The sequence below is a fragment of the Martes martes genome (genome assembly GCF_963455335.1).
Source record: "Martes martes genome assembly, chromosome: 7".
NCBI classification, from domain to species: domain Eukaryota; kingdom Metazoa; phylum Chordata; class Mammalia; order Carnivora; family Mustelidae; genus Martes; species Martes martes.
The window spans coordinates 16887248-16909831 of NC_137894.1; the positions used below are offsets into that span (position 1 = coordinate 16887248).

Consider the following 22584-nt stretch of genomic DNA (forward strand, 5'->3'; position numbering starts at 1 on the left):
CCCTTCTTCTTGAGCTCACCAGATTCCTGCCTCTTTGCACCTGTTTCTCCTCTATCTGGAGTACTGTTCTCTCAGATTTCTTTGTAGTCTTAACACCATATGTGTTACAGCTCCCATCAAAATTCTCAATCTTAGAGCTTATTAGACATATTAAGAATGGTTGTTGTAAAGTTTGCATCTTTTTAAAAACTCTTTTTTAATACCTGTTGTTTCTCTTGATTTTCTTTTAGGCTGTTTTATTTCTCTACCCTTGTACCTGGTTAGTTTTGATTGCCTGCCAGGTGTGGTATATAAAGAACTGTCATATTATCTTAGACCCCAAATTATATTATCTCCCCTCCCCCCGGAGAGGACTCAAGTATGTGTCTTCTTACCAATCTATTGCTTCTCAACTCCGAATTTACCTTTTTCCCTGAAACTGGCTCCTGTAGAACTTTTTCCTTCATCATCTGGATTAATTTAAGGTTTTTCAATAGAGGGCCGAGGAGGGACACTTCAGGGTCAGAACAGGAGGAAGGGGTTTCTCTTTCTGCCTCTGTGCTGCTGTTTTCTGTGCAGTGGCTAGCAAAGGGAGACCCGGTAGCAGTGCAGCTGAAACCCACACTCTCCAGCAAATTTCTCTGTTCCTTGGCAGACCACTCTTGCTGACTACCTGGTGATCTGTCACCACCCAGGGAGCTGATTCTGTGAACCAGCTCTAGCCTCCAGCATGTTTTCCAACCCCCAGCAGCAGGCCAGCGTCTCCATCAAGTTTCTCTGCTACCTGATGGGCTGCTTCTGTGGACCAGCTGCAGCCTGCACCCGGCAGCATGTTCCTTCCCCATGGCACTGTACATTCCTGTGGTGGCCATGCCCCCAAATAGGTCTTAGGGGGGACGCTTTCCAACTAACTTTCTTACTCATGCACCCTATATTCTAGAGGCTTCCTTCCCCTTAACAACTCTTAAAATTTTCCTTCTTCCTGACCGATGCAATGACCTTCTGTCCATTCACAGGCTCTTTTCAGTTGTTGACAGTTTCAAATCCATTTCAGAAATTGAGATGATTTGAAGTTAGGCTTCAGCCCTTGAGATGCCCTCTACCTTCAGTTCCTGCTTACTCCAGGAGCCCTTTGTGTGGATGATTTATCAGTCTTGCATCTGCCTTAATGGGCTCTGGACGTCAATTTTTGCCTCTGTAGCTCCCTTTAGACTGTTAAATGCTGCTCTGCTTCCAAGCAGTCTTTTCAGTAATTGACAAACACCCTTAGGAAAGAAGTAGCCCCAAATGCCGGCTTGTTCCTCAGGTTCTGTCTTATCTTGATCTTGGCTCTCTATAATTTTTCCTGAATGCTTTCTGAGGCAGAAAAGCAGATATTTGATCCAGCTTTTGATAATGTCTTCTGTTGGTTACTGTTACCTGGCTTGCCATCACAAGAAGTGAAACTTCTTTATAAATCTGTTCATCTCTTTCATCTCTTACTAGTTCCTTTTTATTTTTTTTTTTTAAGATTATTTATTTGAGTGAGAGAGAGAGAGAGAGAGAGGAGAATGGGCAGAGGGGGAGAGAATCTTAAGTAGATTAAGCGCAATGCAGGGCTCTATCTCATGACCCTGAGATCATGACCTGAGCTGCAACCAAGAGTTGGGTGTTTAACCGACTACACTACCCAATTGCCCCAGCCGCTCTTTTATTCTAATATTGTATATTTTAATTTCTTTCTTATTCCTTTAATCAGTACATGCCAGGCACATTTTTTTATTTGGAAAAACCAGATTTAGGGTTTATTTTTGCTTTCTATTCTCTGTTTCCTTTTCATCAGTTTCAGCTCTTAGCTTTTTCAATATCCTATTCATACTTTGCATTTATTTTGCTTTGCTTTTCCTAATGTGTGTGTGTGCGTGCGCACGTGTGTGCTATATTTGTATATAGAACGTGAGCACGTGCGCACACACACACACCTCTGAAACCATCAGTAAAATTAAGATAATAAAAATATTCATCACTCACAAAGTTTTCTCATGCCCCTTGGTAATTATTCCTTCTCCCCCATCCTGTCTCCAGACAACCACTGATCTATGTTCTGTTACTGTACATTAATTTGTATTTTCTAGAGTTTTATATGAATGCAGTCAAACAATGTATTCTCTGTTTTTGTCTGGCTTCTTTCACTCAGCATAAAGATTTGGAGATTTATTGATGATGTAGTGTGTATCAGTAGTTCATTCCTTTTTATCACCATGTAGAATTCCATTCTACAGATATACCACAGATTACTTCTATTCAATTCTTACGGTCATTTGTTTTGATTCTAGTTTTTTACTTTATTACAAATAAAGCTGCTATGGACATATGTAGACTGTCCTTTAATGGCCCTGGTCTTAAATTTGCTGGGATAAATATCTAGGAGTAGAGTAGAGATCATAGATATCCTTAATTTTTGAAGGAACTACAGATTTTCAAAAATAACTACCACTTTACATTCCCAACTCAATATAAGAGATTTTCAGTTCTTCCCTATTTTTGCCGCTTTGGGAATAGTCAGTCTTAAATTTTATCCATTCTGATTGTTCCGCAGTAGTATTTCATTATGTTTTTAAGTTGCATTTCTCTAGTGAATAAGAATGCACATCTTTGCTTGTCTTATTTGCCGTCCATATATCTGCTTTGACATAGTGTCTATGTAAGTCTTTCCCCCATTGTTTTCTTGAGTATTTTTGTTCTTACAGAGTTTTGGAAGTTTTTTTATAGATTCTGAATACAAGTCTTATCTTTTATATACTTTGTACATATTTTCTCTCAGTCCATGGCTTGTCTTTTCATTGTCTTAATGGGGCCTTTTGGAGAGTAGACATTTTTTATTTTGATAAAGCCCAGTTTATCAATTTGTGCCTTTATGGATCTTGCTTTTGGTGTAACCCAAATCACAAAGGTTTTCTCGTGGGTTGTCTTCTAGAATTTTTAAGGTTTCAGTTTCCATTTTGATCTATGATTCATTTTGAGTTAATCTTTGTATATGGTAGAGGTATGGCTGAAGTTCCCTTTTTTTTTTTTTTTTTGCGTATGAGTATACCGCTGTTCCAGCTCCATCTATTAAAAATACTGTCCGTTCTCCATTGTACTGCCTCTGTACTTCTGTTGAAAATTAGTTGTCCTTATAATGTGTGGATCTATTTCCAGAAACTCTCTTTGCTCCATTGATCTATTGGTCCATTTTGACACCAATACCACATTGTTTTAATGACCATAGTTTTACTGTAAATCTTAAAATTCAGTAGTGTTAGTCCTCCAAATTTTTTTTAAACTTTAAAAAATAATTGAATGCTGAATAATTCTAATTATTCAGCATTTCCACATAAATTTTAGAATTAGAGTTTCAATTTGTTGTTGTTGTTTTTTTTTTAAACTGCTGTGGTTTTGATTGTGTTGAATCTATAGATGAATTTGAGGAGAATTAATATCTTAGCAGTTTTGAGCCTCTCAATCCTTGATTACAATACATATCTTCATTTCTCAGAAGTATTTTGTAGTTTTCACTGAACAGGTCCCGGGCATCTTTTGTCAGATTTATCCCTAATTATTTCATATTTTTCATGCTATTGTATATGTCATTTAAATTTTTTTTCAATTTCCAACAAGCATGGCTACCATATAGAAGTACAAATAATTTTGTATATTTACCTGTGTGCTCCAGACTTGCTGAGCTCCCTTAATAATTCCAGTAGTTTTTGGTTGTTCTTGTTTTGTTTTGCTTTTTGTTTTTGTTTTTTGGGTTTTTTTTTGTTTTGTTTTGTTTTGTTTTGTTTTGTAGATTCTGTTGCTCTTTCTGGGTACACAGTAATGTCTTTGGGGGAATAAAGGCAGTTTTACTTCTCCCTTACAAATCTGCTTGCCTTTTATTTCTTTTTCATGCTTTATTACCCCGGCTATACAATGGCTATCTGTACAATGTTAAATAGAAGTAGTGAGAGCAGACGTGTTTGTCTTGCTGAACTTGCTGGGAAAACGGTCTTTCACCAAGTATAATATTAACTGTTGTTTTGTCATAGATAGCTTTTATCAGATGAATAATTTCCCTTCTATTCCTAATTTGCTAAAGTTTTTTTTTTTTTGAATGGGTGTTGAATTTTGTTAGACAACTTTTCTATATCTGTTGAAATGATTATATGGCTTTTCTTTTTTTTAATTTTAGTATAGTGAATTACATTGATTTTCTAATGTTAATGCAGTCTTAATTGGTAAAATAAACCTCATTTGGTCATACATTGTTGAATTCAATTTGCTAAACTCTTGTTTGGATTTTTTTCCAGCTATGTTCAAGAGTGATGCTGAGTTTTTCAGGCTTTTTTCCTCTTATAATGTTTTTGTCTGTTTGTTTGTTTGTTTGTTTGTTTTTTAATCAGGAGAATGCTAGTTTCATAGATTGAGTTGAAAAGTTTTCCAACCTTTTAAGTACAAATTCAACTTCTTTAATAAATATAGAGCTGTTAATCTTACCTCTTTCTTGAGTGAGCTTTGGTAATTTTTGTCTTTCAAGGACTTTATATTAGCATAAAATTGCTTATTGCCCTTTTATTATCTATAAAAGCAGGCAATGTCTCCATTCTCATTCCTGATATTGATAATTTGTGTCTTCTCTCTGGTTATTCTGGTTAGAAATTTATCAATTTTATTGATCCTTTCAAAGTTCCACCTTTTAATTGATTTTTCTATGTCATTAATTTTCTATGTCATTAATTTTTTGAAATTCTTTATTTAAATTCAATTCTGCATATATTGTATTCTTAGTTTCAGGGGTAGAATTTAGTGATTCATCAGTTGCATAAAACATCCAGTGCTTGCCCTCCTTAATGCCCATCACCCAGTTACCTCATCCCCCTACCCACCTCCCCTCCAGCAACCCTCAGTTTGTTTCCTATAGTTAAGAGTCTCTTATGGTTTGCCTCCCTCTCTGTTTTTATCTTATTTTATTTTTCCTTCCCTTTTCCTATGTTCATCTGTTTTGTTTCTTAAACTCCACATATGAGTGAAATTTTGTGGTATTTGACTTCCTCTAACTTATTTCACTTAGCATAATACCGTCTGGCTCCAAACCACATTGTTACAAATGGTAAGATTTCATTCTTTCTGATGGTAAGTGATATTCCGTTGTGTATATATACCACATCTTCTTCATCCATTCATCTGTTGATGGACATCTGGGCTCTTTCCATATGCTGACTATTATGAACATTGCTGCTATAAATATTGGGGCACATATGCCCCTTCAAATCACTATGTTTGTATCCTTTGGATAAAGACCTAGTAGGGTCATTGATTTTCTTGGTGTTCTTTATTGCTTTTCTTCTATTAAGTCTTAATTTGCTCTTTTATTTCCAGTTGCTTTAGGTGACAGCTCTGTATGTCATATGTCTTTGTACTAGACAATAATTATAATTATTATTATAATGACATTTACTGCCAGTTCTAACATCTCTCAGTTCTTGGTTGATTTTACTTGCATGATTTTTTCTCATTACAGGTCATATTTTCCTGCTTATTGGAAAGTCTGATAATTTTTTATTCGTTGCTGGACAGTGTGAATTTTACCACATTACGTGCTGGATATTTTTGTATTCATACAACTATTCTTGATATATGTTCTGGGACACGATTAATTTCATTGGAAACTGTTTTATCTTTTCAGATAGGGCTTTTAGGATTTGTTAAATGGAAATAGAATCGTGTTCAATCTAGTGCTAATTATTCCTCACTACTGAGATAACACCCTTCCATGTACTCTATCTAATGCATCATGAACTGTGAGGTTCAAGTCTGACTGATAAGAGCAGGCAATCTATTCAATTCTGCATGAAAAAGATAAACCTTTCTTTCATCTTTTCAGCTGGTTCTTTCTCCAGTCCCAGTTTCCTCACATGCCTGTGCTGATCGGTACTCATCTGAGTCCTCAAGGGGGACCCTCTGCAGATCTCCAGAGTTCTCTCTTTGTGCATCTCTCTCCTCTGAGGTTCTCTCTCCTGCAACCTCTAGCTGCTTTGGACTCCCTGAGCTCTTAGTTCCTTGTCCTCAATTTAAAGTGCCTGCCATCCCGTTAACGAAGTTCCCCTTCCCTGATTGAGCTGTTCCCTTCAGTCGGGTCTCTGCTCAGATGTCATCTCCTCCGAAAGACCGATTCAGATTAATACAGCTCTCACTCCCCTCTCGCTCTGTTTCATTATAGATTTTACCTTTTCATCATCTGTCTCTAAGCGCCGTTCTGATCTTACATATGCGCCCAACAGGATTGTATGCTCATATGTATCAAATAATATACACAAAAATATGTTCGTAATGTCACAACCCTGGAAACAGTCCATATGTTTATCAGTTACGGCACAGCGATGAAAATTAATAAACTGTAGTGCGTGCAGCAACACGGATGAATCCCAGAAATGTGATGTTGACGAAAGGAGCCAGATGCAGACTATGTCATGCTGTTGAAAAAGGCAGATCCATACTAGAATTTTCGAATTTGAAATCGTGGTTCCCTTTTGGATGTGGGTTTGACTCAGGTCGGTATCCCAGAGTAGCCTTCTGAGGTTCTTTCTTTTGAGCCAGATGGAGAAATTGGTTGAGTGAAGTCAGTTGAGTCAGATATTGTCTCTGTAAAAATCTTCCCTAATCCCCTGGATGGTCAGTCACTGTCTCTTCTCTGACCCAACATTAGAACAATTATATTGTAATTATTACATTTTCAAGGGAAGGAGTCATTTTATTTTGGTTTTATTGTATTTTTTTGTTGTTTTACTTTAAGTGTCTTTAACTGGCTGCTGTAGAGCTGATCTCTGGAGACATTTTCTGGTGGAAGGAATGAGTAAATGAAGCCACACAAATGACCCATGGGCTTCTGCAGCCCAAGCCTGTGTCCTCTCCCTCATTGCCTGTTTCTAGTAGAGGGCAGAGAGATTACCTCATGGTGTATCTCTCCAGATACACCAGATACAAGTTTTGTTGGCACCCATTTGTCATTAGAGAAGGAAAGTCTTGAGACTCATAGGTAACCTGGTGGTCTGAGACAGAAGGTAGGATGGGGTCAGACCTCTTAGTTTTGGCAACTGTGCAGCTGTAGGAATGAAGCTGCCTCTGCCTTCTTTCCGGTTCTGAGTAGCTGTAGGGGCTAGGACATAACTTAGTGTACTCAATAGGCTTTGCTATGAATCTTCTCCCCACAAGTTGATGGCAGAATCCAATAAAGTTATCTTATACCATTAAAAATCACTTTGCTTCGTGGGGTTTCTTCCCCTGCCACAAAAATTCAGTTAAACCAAAGTGCTGTAACTTAACCGAGTACTCTTTTCTCCTTTTCATTTTGAAAATTTCAATAAGCATGAATTTGGAAAGGATAATAAAATGAGGATAGAGGGCGCTTCCAGAGCAAACTGTGTAGATCTTATGAAGGAAAGTTCCTTCAGAGTTTGTCCTTACTGGAAGGAACTGGCCCTCAGCAATGTGATAGCTGAGTTCCAACTGATGAGTTTACATTTCTGTGCCAGGCTTTATTAAGGAACCCTGGCTAGCATCTGTTCACTCTGAAAAGAATTCTGGCAATTCAGCAGTGTCTTAAGATTTTAAATGTATATTTTGATTAACACATTTTTATTGGCACATATATCCTTTCCCTCTTTTGCTAATACTACTGCGAATGTGTCTGTCTGCAGCTGTGGTGCTCCCATTCAAGTTTCCGAGGTGAAGCTGCTTTCTTTCTCATCGGGGCAGCTCACCGTGTTCCTCCCTGCCGAGGTGAAGGCCATAGGGACAGAGAACGATCACGTCCTGCCTCTGCAGGAGTTGGCCATGAGGAGTCTCCATCACACCTACCACAGTTTCCTTAAAGGTACACGGGACTTTCTCTCTTTCCGCCTCTTACTGGGTGACCTTAGAAGTTGTGCTCCGTGCTCCCTGTTGGGGGTGTCCATGTTTTTTATTGTGCTAAAATACACATAAAATTTACCGTTTTAACCAGTTTTAAATTCTCTGTTCCGTGACATTAAGCACATTCACATTGTTATGCAGTGGGACTTTTTTTTTTCTTTTTTCATTTAAAAAGATGGTTTTAATATTTCATCAACACTGATCCCTTCGGCATCCCCTACGGACACAGAGGAGCATTTGCCACAGTGTGATCTTCAGTCATAAAGGACCGAGGTTAAAAGTTAAACCTTGTGGTTTAAAGGAAGGAAATTGGTGTTTGGGCACATATCTGGTGGAAGTGAGAAGGCTGGCAGAGGCACTTTCTTGAGCAGGAAAAAAAAATGCCAAAGGCTTATCCTTGAAGCAGAATTGGGACAAGTTTTCGCCATGCAGGCTCCTCACATCTGAGAAATTACATACCTAGAGGGAGGAAATACCAGGGGTCTTGGGCAGTATTTCCACAGCATGTTAACTCTTGGTTTGGAGAGGATTTGGCAGTATGTAGATTTCATGGGCGTTGTGCTGTGGATCTCCGAGATGCTTTAAGAGAGCAGTAGGCAATTTTAATAAGATACATTCCAAATGTTTTAAAAACTGCTAAATGTTTGGTCTTTGCTTTTAAAAAAAAAATCCATTCAAAAACATCTCCTATTAACCTTCTAGGAATGTCCAACACAAAGTTATTTTTTAATACTAAAAAGAAAACTGTAATTATTCATCTATGGGTAAATTCCATTTTTATAAATGGTTATTGATAAAGTCCAGACAGATGTAAAGGATGATGAGATCATTTGTATTTCCTTCCCAAAGATGAGTCAGTAATTTTTAGGTTTCACCTCATTGTGACAATTTCCCTCTCTGTCTTCTGGATGTTGACCATCTGTGGCAATCCAGTGAACACTTGTGCTCAAGATTGCCTGGGCCACTGAGATGTTTTGCTTTAAACGTTTCTTTTGTATAGCTCAGGCCAGATGGACGAGGAGGCAGCCTCTCTATCAATTTAGGTAGTTCACAGGAGTGAAATAAGGAAAAGCTTGGTTTCCTTATTTTTCTTTTACTTTGATTTGTTTCCCATTTTCATTCTTTTCAGTAAATATAATTTAGCTTGAGTAATGCTCAATGCCCAATCGATTTAGGAAGAATTTAATGCAAGTCAGTGTTAGTCTTCGGTGCGGTCCTTTTTTATTCTCCGTCTCCCATAGGAAGTTGTACAAACCCTCTCTGGGTAAATTAATGCCTTTTAAAAATCTTTGTTCTTAAAGAATATTGGGTCTTATTCTTTTCTTGCTTCTACCTCAGGATAGCTTCTCTTTGCTCTTAAAAGAGTAGATTTGGGTTTTTCTCTTAGTATCAAAAAAGTAATTCAGTGCCTATCACATAATATTTTCACCATGCAATACTTTTTAACTAACTGAATTGACTTCGTAACAAAGAAACATATTTTAAGCCTAGTTTAAGGAAATCTGATTTTTTTTTAAAAAATTCATGCCTGATTTTTTCTCTTGTGTTCCAGATTTGAACTTTCTGTCTCCAATCTCATTACCCAGAAGTCTCCTGGAGCTGCTGCACTGCCCCCTGGGGCACTGTCACCGGTGTAGTGAGCCCATGTTTACGATTGTCTACCCCAAGCTCTTTCCCTTGAGAGAGACGCCGATGGCAGGGCTGCACCAGGGGTAATCATGCCTAAGTGGGCACCAGGGCTTACACCTGGGCGAGGGGTGGAGGCCCTGCATGAAAGTATTGTTAAGTCAGCAGCTGTCAAGGTGCATACAGTGCTTCCTGAGATACAGCTGAACGACACAAAAGCACATTTTCAGCATCACGAGAAAACTGGACTTCCCTTTATTACATTTTTGATCATATACAGAACAGCTTTATTGTATATATGATTTAGAATAGCTCATTCTTTGTAAGGAGTGCTTTCCTGCTTTTCCACTATTCACAATAGGCTTCAGGCAATAAGGAATGTAAGAACAAAATCTTTGTTGTATAATGGGACCAGCCCAGCCCTTCTATTTAATTGGCGTGGCTAACAGAAAGTGCATGGTGAACATCGTGCCTCTGTGTGTGTGTGTGTGTGTGTGTGTTTCTGTTTTGAATTTCTAACACTTCCAAATGCCATTCTCTTGCCACTCTCTGTTTCTTGGAACAGTGCCTTGAATTTGCTAAGAATGTTCACCAAGTAAAAACCCCTGTACTGGTAGTTTAAAAAAAGAAAACCAGACAATTAAAATTAGGACATCAAATGAAAAATCCCCCATTAGCGCAACCTCAGCATATAGATAGTCTAAATTTAGGATTTTCTAAGTTTACATTTTTTAAAGTTTAAAAAAAACCACTGTAACATCTCACTTATCTATCAAATGGTATTTTGGGTTAGTAACTTTTTCAGATAACTCGTTACCCCTATTCAGTGCCAAGAAGCATTTCCTTTGTAAGCATTTTTATAGGACGAGGAGGGAGCCTGGGCGGGGTGCCGAACCTCTCTGAGCCTCAGAACAGGGCTAGAACAGCCGGCTGGGTGGGGCCATCTTGAGGATTAGCAGATGGTGAAGGTAAAACCTTGACATATAATGGGTGTTCAACAAACGGTAGCTCCCCTCTACTATCTGTCTACCCCACTCCCTTGCAAAACTGCATTTCTCTTCTTCCTACCCTGAATAATCCCATTTTGTTAGACGTTTTGGTTCCTGTCTCCCCTCTCTGTATTTTTTAATATTTCCTGCTTCGTTGTGCCTGCCCACAAGAAGCCTTCTTCCAAACCTTTCTAAATTTGCTCCTTCCAGTCCGAGGTGATCACATCACCAAATGTAGTGAAATGTCATTTAGAATAGTTAAAAGCACTGAGTCAGTGTCTGAGTGTATTAAGCCATGGATAAAATGAACAGACGAAATCGGCGCGGTGCCTGGCGGTCAGGTGCACAGGCCCTGACTCGCCCTCCTCCGCTGGGAGCCCTTGGGCCAGGCACTTAACATCTCTGGGCTTCAGCCTCTCATTAATGAAGTGACCGTAATAATAATATCTATGGACACTGTGAGGTTAAATGAGATCATTCATGGAAGGAGCCCAGGCATGTAATAATACTACGTAAACGTTAACTACTTTAATCTAGTCTTCTTTGGCTCCGAGACTTTTAAAAATTTCTTGTGTGTATGTGTTTTTAGCAAATGCTCTTCATATCAGTAAGCTACCGTCATAGGATAATCTTACCTAATTCATTAAACTTAGTAAAACCCTTATGCATTATTGTATAATTCTCTATAGAAGACATTTTCTTACTGAAAATATGAAAATGAAGATACTTCCATAAGGTCAGGATACTCTGTCAGTAGCTGATAAAATTCTGAATACCTATTCAAAAAGATAAACTCTCTTTTTTTTCATGGTAATTAATTTGTGAAAATAAAGTAGATCCTTCAAATGAAGTCATTTTTTTGTGTTATCTTTATGTAAGATTTGGGGAATGTATTCAGTATTTGAATATTTTATGTACTGTTACTTATTTCTCTGCTACAAACTAGAAATTCAGTGCAAATAATCTTGTATTGTTTCAGAACGTAAATATAATAGTCTTAGCATAATAAAATGAATATATCCAGTACATAGGACTTGGGCAATGCCCGTTTGTTGAGCAAAGCCAGCAGTGCCTGTGTTTATAGCAAAGATGAAATGCCAAGATGTAAACATGGCTTTCTGTGGTGAGTTAATGCTAGGGTTGAAATTGAGAGTCTGTGGCTTTCATTTGGTCCACCAGACTTTGTTCCTTCCCATGTTGCTATGGAGATTGTATTAAAAGCATTGACATCAGTTTCTATCATAGTCTTTAAAGTACTTTCTTTTGTAACTGAAAACCAAATACTTGAATTCAGTAGCTTACTGCTGAAGATAAAATCAATATTTTTGATATCATAAACTCTAAAAGGTCTTGATAATAATATTTTTAAGTTTTATAATATATTCAGTTTAGTTCGCATTGCTTGTCATAAAATAATGCATTGTATCAGCCAATATCGAAATTAATGTAGACATCTGGCATTATTTTAAAAGAACATATTGGATATTCTTCTAAAATACCAAGTCCCACACAAGTGTTAGTTTCAACCTAAATTTAATACAGAATTCAGTAAAAAGAAATTATAGTATTTTGCCTAAACAATAGACACCCAAACTTTCAAATATCCATAACAGAGAAGAACGACTAGTATATTCATGACTTTGAATCCTTATAAGCATAGCAAGTGTTCATTCCCCAAACTTATGTTCATTTATTAAAATGGAGAACATCAGCATAGAAGGTTATTTATTATTATAACAACATGTCTGGCTTTCCCCCACACAATCATGATTTACACAAGTTCTATATTTCCCATTAGGAAATCAGGTTACTCGAGCTTTTCAGAGGTGCGTATTCATTTGCTAGGAATGCTGCAACAAAGTGCCACAAAACTGGGTGACTTAAATAAGAGGATATCTGTTGCCGCACGGTTGTGGAGGCGAGACGTCTAAACTCAGCATGTTGGCAGGGCCAGTCCCTTCTGAGGGCTGTTGAGGGAAGGGTCTGTTCCAGGCCTCTCTCCTTGGCTTAGAGATGGCTGTCTTCTCCCTGTGTCTTCACCTCATCTTCTCTCTGTGTATGTCTGTCTCTGCGTCTACACCTCCCTCCTTGCTGAGGACACCAGTAGGCTGGGCCCTTACTGACGCCTCCTCACTTAACTAATTACACCTGCAATGATCCTGATCCCAGATAATGTCACCGTATTCCTCTGTTCAGGCTACCGTAACAAAATACCATACCTGAGTGGCTTAACTAACAGAAGTTCATTTCGCAGTTCAGAGGCTGGAAGTCCGGAGTCAGGTGCACCTGGAGGGAGCTTTCTTCTTGGTTTGCAGATGGCGCTTTTTTGCTGCCTCATGTGGCAGAGAGAGTGTGAGCACACGGGCACAAGCTCTCTAGTGTCTCTTCTTTTTATGAGGGCCCTATCCTCATGACCTCATCTAAACCTAATTATCTCCAGAAAGCCAAATACCATCCAGTACTCCAAATACCGTCGCATTGTAGGGCTTCAACATACGAATTTGGAAGGATACAGTTCAACCCGTAACCTTCTGGTCCGAAAGTTCATGTCCTTCTCGCATGCAAAATAAATTCATCCCATCCCAATACCCCCCAAATCCTAACGCATTCCAATATCAACTTGTTTAAGTTCAAAAATCTCATCTTAAATATCTAAATCAGGTATGGGTAAAACTTGGGTATAATTCATCCCCGGGCAGGACTCTTCTCCATTTATGAACCAAGTTATCTGCTCCATTATGTAATGTTTGGACAAGTGTAGCATAGACATTCCCATTGCAAAAGGGAGAAGATCGGAAGGGAAAAAGAGGTAATGAGTCCCAAACGGGTCCAAAACCTAGAAGGGCAAATTCTGTTAGATTTTAATGCTAAAGAATAACATTCTTTGGCTAGATGCTCTGTCCTTTGGGCCCACCACAGTGGTGCACCCGCCTTGGTCTTGGGGGGTGCCTGTCTTCTAAAACCAAGAAAATTGCCCCATCCCCAGGGTCCTTCTTCCCTTTCCCTGATAGCTCTCTTGCTCCTTTCCTGCTAGGAGAATACCTGAAGCCTGACAGCCTTTTTCATTCTGTCCCCATCTCTCTCCCCTTCAGTCCAGGCTGTCAGCATTTCCGCTGAAATGGTTGACTGTATGAACAGTTGTCCCTTGGTGTTCTCTCCAGAGCAAGCTTTCTCATTATTTATAATATGGATAGGCTGAGAATGTTCCAGATCTTCAAATTCTGGTTCCTTTTTGCCTAACAGTTCCCTTGACTTAGCTCCCTCCTCTACCATTTTACTGTAAGCAGCAAGGAGAAACCAGGCCATGCCTTCCACCCTTTGCTTAGAAATCTCCTCGGCTAAACATCCAGGATCGTTGCTGACAAGTTCTGCTTTCCATCCAGCAGAACTCAGTTCCGCCAAGTCCTGTGTGCTTTATAATCCCCTCACCTTTCTTCCAGTTTCTAGTAACACATCCCCCCCTTTTGCCCAAGACCTCAGCAAATGCACCTTCAACTCAGCATTCTGGTGACGACGATGTATGTATTCTCTGAGACAGTAGAAGCTCTGTCTACAGCCCCCCTCTGTCCTTTGTGAGCCTCACCAGATACTCTTTAATGTCTGCATTTCTACCAGCAGTTTCTTCAAGGCAGTGTAGGCTTTGTCTACCATGCAGCTCGGAATTCTTCCACCTTCTACTTGTCACCCAATTTCAGGGCCACTTCTAGATTTTTAAGTATTTGTTACAGCAGCTTCTCACTTCCCAGTAGCTTTATCTGTATTAGTTAAGGGTTGTCCAGAAAAATGGAATCTCTATCTGTATCTGTATATATAGAGATTAATTGATTTTAAGGAATTGACTCACAGAGTGGTGGGGGGCTGGCAAATCCAAAACTATAGGGCAGACCGGCAGGCTGGAAATTCAACAGTTGATGTTGTGGTCTTGAGTCTGAATTCTGCAGGGCATAGGCTTGAAACTCAAGCAGGTCACTGTCTTTTTTTTTTTTTTTTAAGATTTTATTTATTTGACAGAGATCACAAGTAGGCAGAGAGGCAGGCAGAGAGAGAGAGAGCAGACTCCCTGCTGAGCAGAAAGCCCGATGTGGGGCTCGATCCCAGGACCCTGAGATCACGACCTGAGCTGAAGGCAGAGGCTTAACCCACTGAGCCACCCAGGTGCCCCAAGCAGGTCATTGTCTTAAAGAAAAGTCTTTCTACCTTTTTGCTTTGTCCTTCAGGTCATCAGCTGATTAGATGAGGACCACCCAAATCATGGAGTGGAATCTGCTTTATTCAAAGTCTACTGATTTAAATGTTAATCACATCTTAAAAATATTTGCACAGCAGCATCTAGATTGGTTGTTTGACCAAACAGCTGAGCACCATGGCCCAGTCAAGTTGACAACTAAAATTAATTGTCATAGACTTTCAAAGGGTTTCATTTAAATCACCAGAATGTTTTGGGACAGGAGCTACAAATGGCCCAGAATCCCAGTGGTTCTTCCCATATCATTGGGGGAAGGTTTAGCTGTAACAGATACTGAAGTGAACACTTAGGTATTGGTGCTGTAACATCTCTGTTTTTGTGCCACGAGGCCATAGGCTGGAGTGGGAAGAACTTCCTGGCCTTAGGGGTCAGGAGATCCAGCTTGGAAGCTGAGCTCGGTTACTTCTCTAGAAGATAGGTCTGTTACTAGACGGAATCAGGAAAAAAAAATTAAAAATAAAATTAAAAAATTTAAAAACAAGATTGAATCATAGTAATCATGTACCTTGGCCCTTACATGTGGTTCAAACTAACATCATCTCCATTTTACAGCAGGTGGGGAGAGGTGAGACTGAGGTGCAGGAATATCAGAACCTGGGCCAAGGTTTCATAGCAGAGCTGGAATTTGAACCCTAGCAGTCTTGCTTCATATCTGTGTTTCCGACGCTACACTGCGGTTAGTTACTAATAGAATCACCATATAGCATGAAGAAATGTTGAAGCAGTACTCAAATACAAAATGAAGATATGTTCTAATAATCTGAACAAAATACTTTTGAAATGTGTGTGTGTGTGTGCGTGCACCTGTGTGTGTGCGCGTGCACGTGCGTGCGCGCGTGTATACTAAGAGGCCCAGCAGAATATATGTCTCTAACTCTTTCCTCTGGTTGTTTTGGGAGGGAGGCATGTGGGGTTATAGGGTAGTCGGGAGGGACTTTAATTTTCAATTCCATATACTATCGAGTCTTGAATATTGCCAGAGAGGATGTATTTTACAATTGCACCAAACCAACGATTTGAAATATATATATAGAGAGAGGGATTTTTCTTAATCCTTTGCTTAAAACTTTATACAGATTAAAAAAGAAAAGGTTCTCTAGCAAAAATTTTTCAGTTTAGTTAAAAATATTTTTAGGGGCGCCTGGGTGGCTTAGTCAGTTAAGTGTCTAACTCTTGATTTTGGCTCAAGTTATGATCTCAGGGTTGTATGATTAAGCCCCACATCAGTCTCCCATGGGGCATGGAGCATGCTTAAGATTCTCTCTCTCCCTCTCTAAAAACAAAAACAAAAACAAAAACAGAACAAAAAAGATTTTAAACAGGTTGCATACTGTGACCCAGTATTTGTCAAATATGGGTATGAATGAATATACACTATATATAGTAAAAACTGCTTTCAACATAACAGTGGTTTCATTTGAGTAGATTTAAATTTTTACAACAAACTATTACTGCTTTAGAAATTAAAAATATGTTTGTTTATTAAAACATGAGTAAGACCCGTGGTTTCTTTTTTATTTTTATTGGGGTAGGGGGGGACAAAGTGTATCTATTTAATTCATACATTGTCATAGAAAATACAATTCTGCAAAAGGAACCTATTTCAAATGGAAGCACTCCCACTAGAAATGACCATTGGTAATATTTTAGGCTAAAGTAGAATCTCTCTAAGTTGACCTCTTAGCTAAGGATCCGTTGAATCAGATCATTGGCACTCTATTTCCTTGTGTTTTTTAAATTGTGGTAAGAACATTTAAACATGAGATGTACCCTTCTAACAAATTTTCAAGCGCGCAGTACAGTATTATTTAACGATAGGGACTACATTCCGCAGCAGGATTCTAGAACTTGTTCGGTTTGCGTAACTGAAACTGAACAGCTCCCATCTCTGCCCGCCCCCCCAGCCCCTGGCAACCACCATTCTACTCTCTGCTTCTAAGAGTTTTACTTTTTTAGAGACTTCATATAAGTGAAATCCTGTCCTTTTGTGGCTGGCTTATGTCACTTAGCTTAACGTCCTGCAGGTCTGTCCATATTGTTGCCTATGGAAGGACATCCTTCTTTTTTTTTTAAGTCTAAATAATATTCTTTTGTACATTTATACCATATTGTCTTCATCCATTCACCCATCAGTGGACACCTAAGTTGTTTTTATACCTTGGGTATTTCAGTGAATAATGCCATAGTGAACATGGGAGTACAGGTATTTCTTGGAGACTCTGATCTCAGTTCTTTTGGTTATGTACTCAGAAGTGGGATCTCTGGATTACAGGATAATTCTATTTTAATTTTTTAAGGAACTGCCGTACAATTTTCCATAGCAGCTGCACCATATTCCACTCCCACCAAGAGTATACAGTGATTCCAGTTTCTCTACATCTTTTCCAACTCTTGTTATTTTTTGTTTGTTTGGTGTTTTGGTTGTTTTGGTGGTGGTGGTGGTGGTTTTTATAATAGCCATCCTCACAGGTATGAGGTGAGATCTCATTGTGGTTTTGATTTGTATGTCCCTGATGATTAGTGATGTTGAACACCTTTTCATACACTTGTTGGCCATTTGCCTTTGGAGAAATGTCCGTGTAAATCCTCTGCCCATTTTTTTTTTTAAGATTTTATTTATTTATTTGACAGATGGAGATCACAAGTAGGCAGAGAAGCAGGCAGAGAGAGAGGAGGAAGCAGGCTCCCTGCTGAGCAGAGAGCCCGATGTGGGGCTCGATCCCAGGACTCTGGGATCATGACCTGAGGCGAAGGCAGAGGCTTTAACCCACTGAGCCACCCAGGTGCCCCAGTCCTCTGCCCATTTTTAAATCAGATTGTTTTTCGCTACTGAGTTATATAAGTTCCTTATATTTTAGATATTAACCTGTTATCAAATATGGGGTTCTCAAATATTTTTCAGTATTTTGTAATTTGCTTTTTCCTTTTGTTGATTGTGATCTTTGCTGTGCAGAAGCTTTCTATTTTTCTATTTTATTTTTTTAAGATTTTATTTATTTATTTGTCAGAGAGAGAGAGCTAGCACAAGCAGGGGAGCAGCAGGCAGAGGGAGAAGCAGGCTCCCCACTGAGCAAGGAGCCCGATGTGGGGCTCAATCCCATAATCCCAGGATCATGACCTGAGCTGAAGGCAGTCTCTTAACCGACTGAACCACCCAGGTGTGCTTTTTAGGGTGCAGAAGCTTTTTAGGGTGATACAGTCCCACTCGCCTATTTTTACTTTTGTTGTTGTGCTTTTGGTGTCATATCCAAGAAATCGTTGCCAAGTCCAATGTCAAGATTCCCCCTTATTTATACCACATTTCCTCTAGGAGTTTTATAGTTTCAGGTCTTGCATATGTCTTTGATCCATTTTGAGTTGATCTTCTTACGCACGGTGCAGGACGAAGGTCCAATTTCATTCTTTTGCCTGTGGGTGTCCAGCTTCCCAGCGCCATTTCTCGAAGAGACTGTCCTTCTCCCATCGTGTGTTCTTGGCTTCCTTGTGGAAGGTCCGTTGACAGCGTATGTGTGGGTCTATTTCTAGGCTTTCTGTCCTCTTCCATTTGTCTGTGTATCTGTCTTTATGCCAGTACCATACTGTTCTGATTACTGAAGCTTTGTAAAATATTTTGAAGTCAGGAAGTGAGATGCCTCCAGTCTTGTTCTTTCTCAAGATTATTTTTGGCTATTTTTGTTGGTTCCACGTGAATTTTGGAATTTTGTTTTTCCTATTCCTGTTTTAAAAGTGCCATTGGCGTTACTTCCAAATTGCTCAGAATAACGGCAGATCACCTCCCCTGCAAGCAGGTAAGTAGGTAACCACACCAATGGCTGCTGTCCACTGCTTTCAAGCTCAGAGTTAGAGTTTGGTTTTCTTCGGGAATTCTCCTTGGTCTTTGAGGCCAGAGGGATGACATGAAAGAGCCAGCTGTCTCGGTGACTGTCGTGGGATATAGACCTGTTTGTGAGAGGCACGTAGAGCTCTTTGTCTTATGGCTTCCCTCTGTCTTTCCGAACAACTTGGCACTCCCTTCTCTGATGTACTCTAGTTTATCTGTAAACAATCTCTTCGGATTCTTACATGGTCAGATCACTTAGTAGGAGATGTTTCTCATTTCCTTACCTTTGCTTTTTATGGCTAGTACTTTCTTCTGTGAAACAATTAACATCAGTTAATACTGGCATTATTTGCTTACTTGTGTTTGGAATTTTTGTGTTTCTTTCAGCAGAATTGGCACCCTCTTTTTTTTTTAATTGTATTTAATTTTATTTTTTTTTCCTGTTCCCAAATTCATTGTTTATGCACCACACCCCGTGCTCTGTGCAATACGTGCCCTCCTTAATACCCACCACCAGGCTCACCCAACCCCCTACCCCCCTCCCCTCCAAAACCCTTGGTTTGTTTCTCAGAGTCCACAGTCTACTGGTTTGTCATTGGCACCCTCTTAAGGTGACTAATGAAACTTTGCACAGGCAAAATATTCTTCAACAAATGAGGTGAATTGTTCTTAACTGTTTTTTCCTCCTTGTATCACTCAACAATTATGTATTGATCATGTGTTATGTGCCAAATTCGGTACTAGGTACAAGGGATTCAGCTGTGACCAAACCAGCTGATACTTCTTTCCCCATGCATAGATCACCCCTAACGTTCTAGGGCACAGACCCATCAAGTGCAGAAGCCAATGTGTACTGCACACAGGATCTTCCCATGAGAGACAGTCACCGCTAACATAAATGTACAAATGTAAATATGTCATGAGATGATTCTCCCTTAAGTTAATATGTGCACAGGCTTGGGATGTCATCTGATAAATTCTGTCTAATAAATATTATTTTTCTTCTGGCTTGAATTTCTGTATGAGTCAAAGCTATGCTTTTTGTTTCTAATCAGGAAGCACGTTTGCAAAGAAAATACCATATTTCTTATGATATTTTGGGCTCCAGTATGTGCCAACCACATTGTGATTTTTTTTTTAAGAATAGTGGTATTTCTGTATTTTAAAACTAAGCTGAAATGCGCTTTTTCCTGCCTCGCCTATAAATAAGTTCAGAGATTCTAAAGCAACAAATGTCATGTCTGATGTTCTTTGTAGGATTTACTAGTATCTTTTTCCTAACCATAGAGTTTATTGCTTAGCTCAGAATTTCTCCCTAAAACTATCCTGTCTCTGGAGCCACATTTCTGGAATCTTAAAGGATCAAACCAGCACAAATCCATTCTTTAGGTGGTAGACTTGGTGAACTTGTAACAACTTAGATCATTAATGCAACAAGCAGATACAATGTGTTGTTAGATCACTCCCCAAAAGTAAGTAAGTACACAGAGTTGGGATTTTTTTTTTTTGTAGCACAAATATGACACCTCCGCTTTACCCACCCCTACTCCCTTAAATATCATAAGGCGTTAATGATGCCAATGGGCATGACATTTCAGTAAGTTAAAAGAAAAAATCTTTATGGAGTTGAATTCTTTTACCTAAAATCTTCATTTTTAAAAAACTCAGTGGCATGAAATGTATTGCTGCTGCTTCTTTTTTTTTTTAAGATTTTATTTATTTGACAGACAGAGATCACAAGTAGGCAGAGAGGCAGGCAGAGAGAGAGGAGGAAGCAGGCTCCCCGCGGAGCAGAAAACCCAATGCGGGGCTTGATCCCAGGACCCTGAGATCATGACCTGAGCCGAAGGCAGAGGCTTAACCCACTGAGACACCCAGGTGCCCCAGAAATGTATTGCTTCTATGAGTGATTGTCACATAACATAATGATTTTTTTTAAAGCAAGGAGAGTTAAGTTTGATTAGCTGATCCTCAAAAATCCACTTACCATTTAAGATCATCTTATGTCTGAGTTTCATTTCAGTTGTGATGTATACAAATATGTACATTCTCGTCTAGCAAATTATCTGAAATAGGGTTCTAACCAACTTTATTTTTTTTTAATTAAGGTAAAACAAAGTATCTAGTGACTTAACATTTATGTAGTTTCCTGAATTGAGAAAATCTCAAAAGTGATGCTTTCCTCTTCATTTTCTTAGGAGTGTAATTTGGAGCGCAGAATGTTTTAATTTTGGTCGAGTCAGATTTTTCCATTTTAATTTTATATTTAGTGCTTTTTGTGTCCTAAGTAATCTTTACTTACCCCAAGGTTATAAGGATGCTCCCCATTCCACTCCATTGATCTGTGTCTGTCTCTCAGCGCCAAACTGTGTTGATTCTGTAGTTATATATTGAGTCTTAATATCAGATAAAGTGATATTTCTACTTTAGTCTTCTCTTTCCAGATCGTATTAACTATTCTAGGGCCTCTGCATTTCCATATACATTTTAGAATAAGCTTATCTTTGTCTCAGAATAAAAGACCGTTGTGGTGGATTTTAAAAAGAACTGCATTTGATCTATAGATCAACTTGGAGAGAATTAACATCTTTGCTATGTTGATTCTGCCAGTGTATGAATACCATGATTCTCCATGTATTTAGGTGCTCTTTTATTTCTTCCATCAGTATTTAATAATTTTCAGTGTTCAGATCCTTATTTTGTTAAATTTACACCCAAATATTTCCCTTTCTTTGTGACTATATATTATATTTTTAAATTCCAATTTTCATGTGTTCATTATTAGTGTGTGGAAATGTGATTTATTTTTGTGTTTTGATCTAATGTGCTTGCAACCTTGCTGAACTTGCTTAAGAGTCTAGGAGTATATATTAAGGATCCCTTGTATTTTCTATGTAGACAATCATATCATGCCATCTGAAAGTAGAAATAGTTTTACTTCTCCCCCTTCCACTCTGTATGCCTTTTATTTCTTTTTCTTGCCTTAGTGCACTGGTTAAAACTTCAAGTTTTGTTGCTTAAGGTGGTGAAAGTAAATATTACTTTAAAGTGTTATGTTAGCAGTAGGGTTTTTTGGTTTGTTTGTTTAAGATTCTAATTATCAAATTGTAGAAGAGTCCCCTCTGTTCCTAGTTTGCTGAGACATTTTATCATGAATGGATGTTGTATTTTGTCAAATGTTTTTCCTGAGTCCACTGATATCATACGATTTTTTTTTTTTAAGTCACCTTTTGAAATGGTGGATGAAATTGATTTTCAAATATTAAACCAGTCTTACGTACCCAGAATAACTCCCATTTGATCATGGAGTATTGTTCTTTTTCTACATTTCTATATTAATTTAGTTGAGGATTTCTTTGTTGAGGATTTTTGTATCCGTGTTTGTGAGAGATCTGGTCTGTAGTTTTCTAGATTTGTACTCTTTGGCTTTAGAGTCAGAGTAATACTGGCCTCATAAAATGAGTAGGGAAGTGTTCCTCCTTTTCTATTTTTCTGCAAGAGATTGTGTAAAAATTCCTCCTAGCTCTTCTTTAAATGTTTGATAGATGCTCCAGTGAAATCATCTGAGCCTGGAAATTTCTTTTTTAATTACAAAATCAGTTTCTTTAATAGTTATTTATTTTATTTTATAACTATTCTTTAATAGTTATTTATTTTATTTTATTTATTTATTTATACTATTTAGGCTGATATTTCATCTTGACTGAGTGTTGGTTGGTAGTTTGTAGTTTTCAAGGAATTCATCTATTCTCAGTTCACAAATTTATGATTATGAAGTTGTTCATAATATTCTTTTATTTTTAATGGATTCAGGATCTGTCGTGACATCACTTGTTTCATTTCTTTCCCTCTGTTTATCTTTGTCAGTCTTACTGAAGATGTATCAATTTTTATTGATCTTCTTAGTCCTAGTAAAATTTTCAATTTCATTGATTTCTTTATTATTTATTCCCTCTGCTAGCTTCGGGTTTACTTTGCCTTTTGGGGAGGGGGGTAGGGGGTTAGAGTAGAAG

General features: G+C 38.5%; 1 protein-coding gene across 3 annotated transcripts in view; it reads left to right on the forward strand.

The window, feature by feature from the left end:
• Positions 1-22584, forward strand: part of LRRC28 (leucine rich repeat containing 28) — a 155492-nt gene that overhangs the window by 123807 nt on the left and 9101 nt on the right. For all 3 annotated transcript variants that reach the window (XM_080807662.1, XM_080807664.1, XM_080807663.1), the window contains 2 exons: positions 7677-7852; positions 9443-9602. In XM_080807662.1, coding sequence (XP_080663788.1) covers positions 7677-7852; positions 9443-9602 — 336 coding nt within the window. The remainder of the gene's footprint in view (positions 1-7676; positions 7853-9442; positions 9603-22584) is intronic.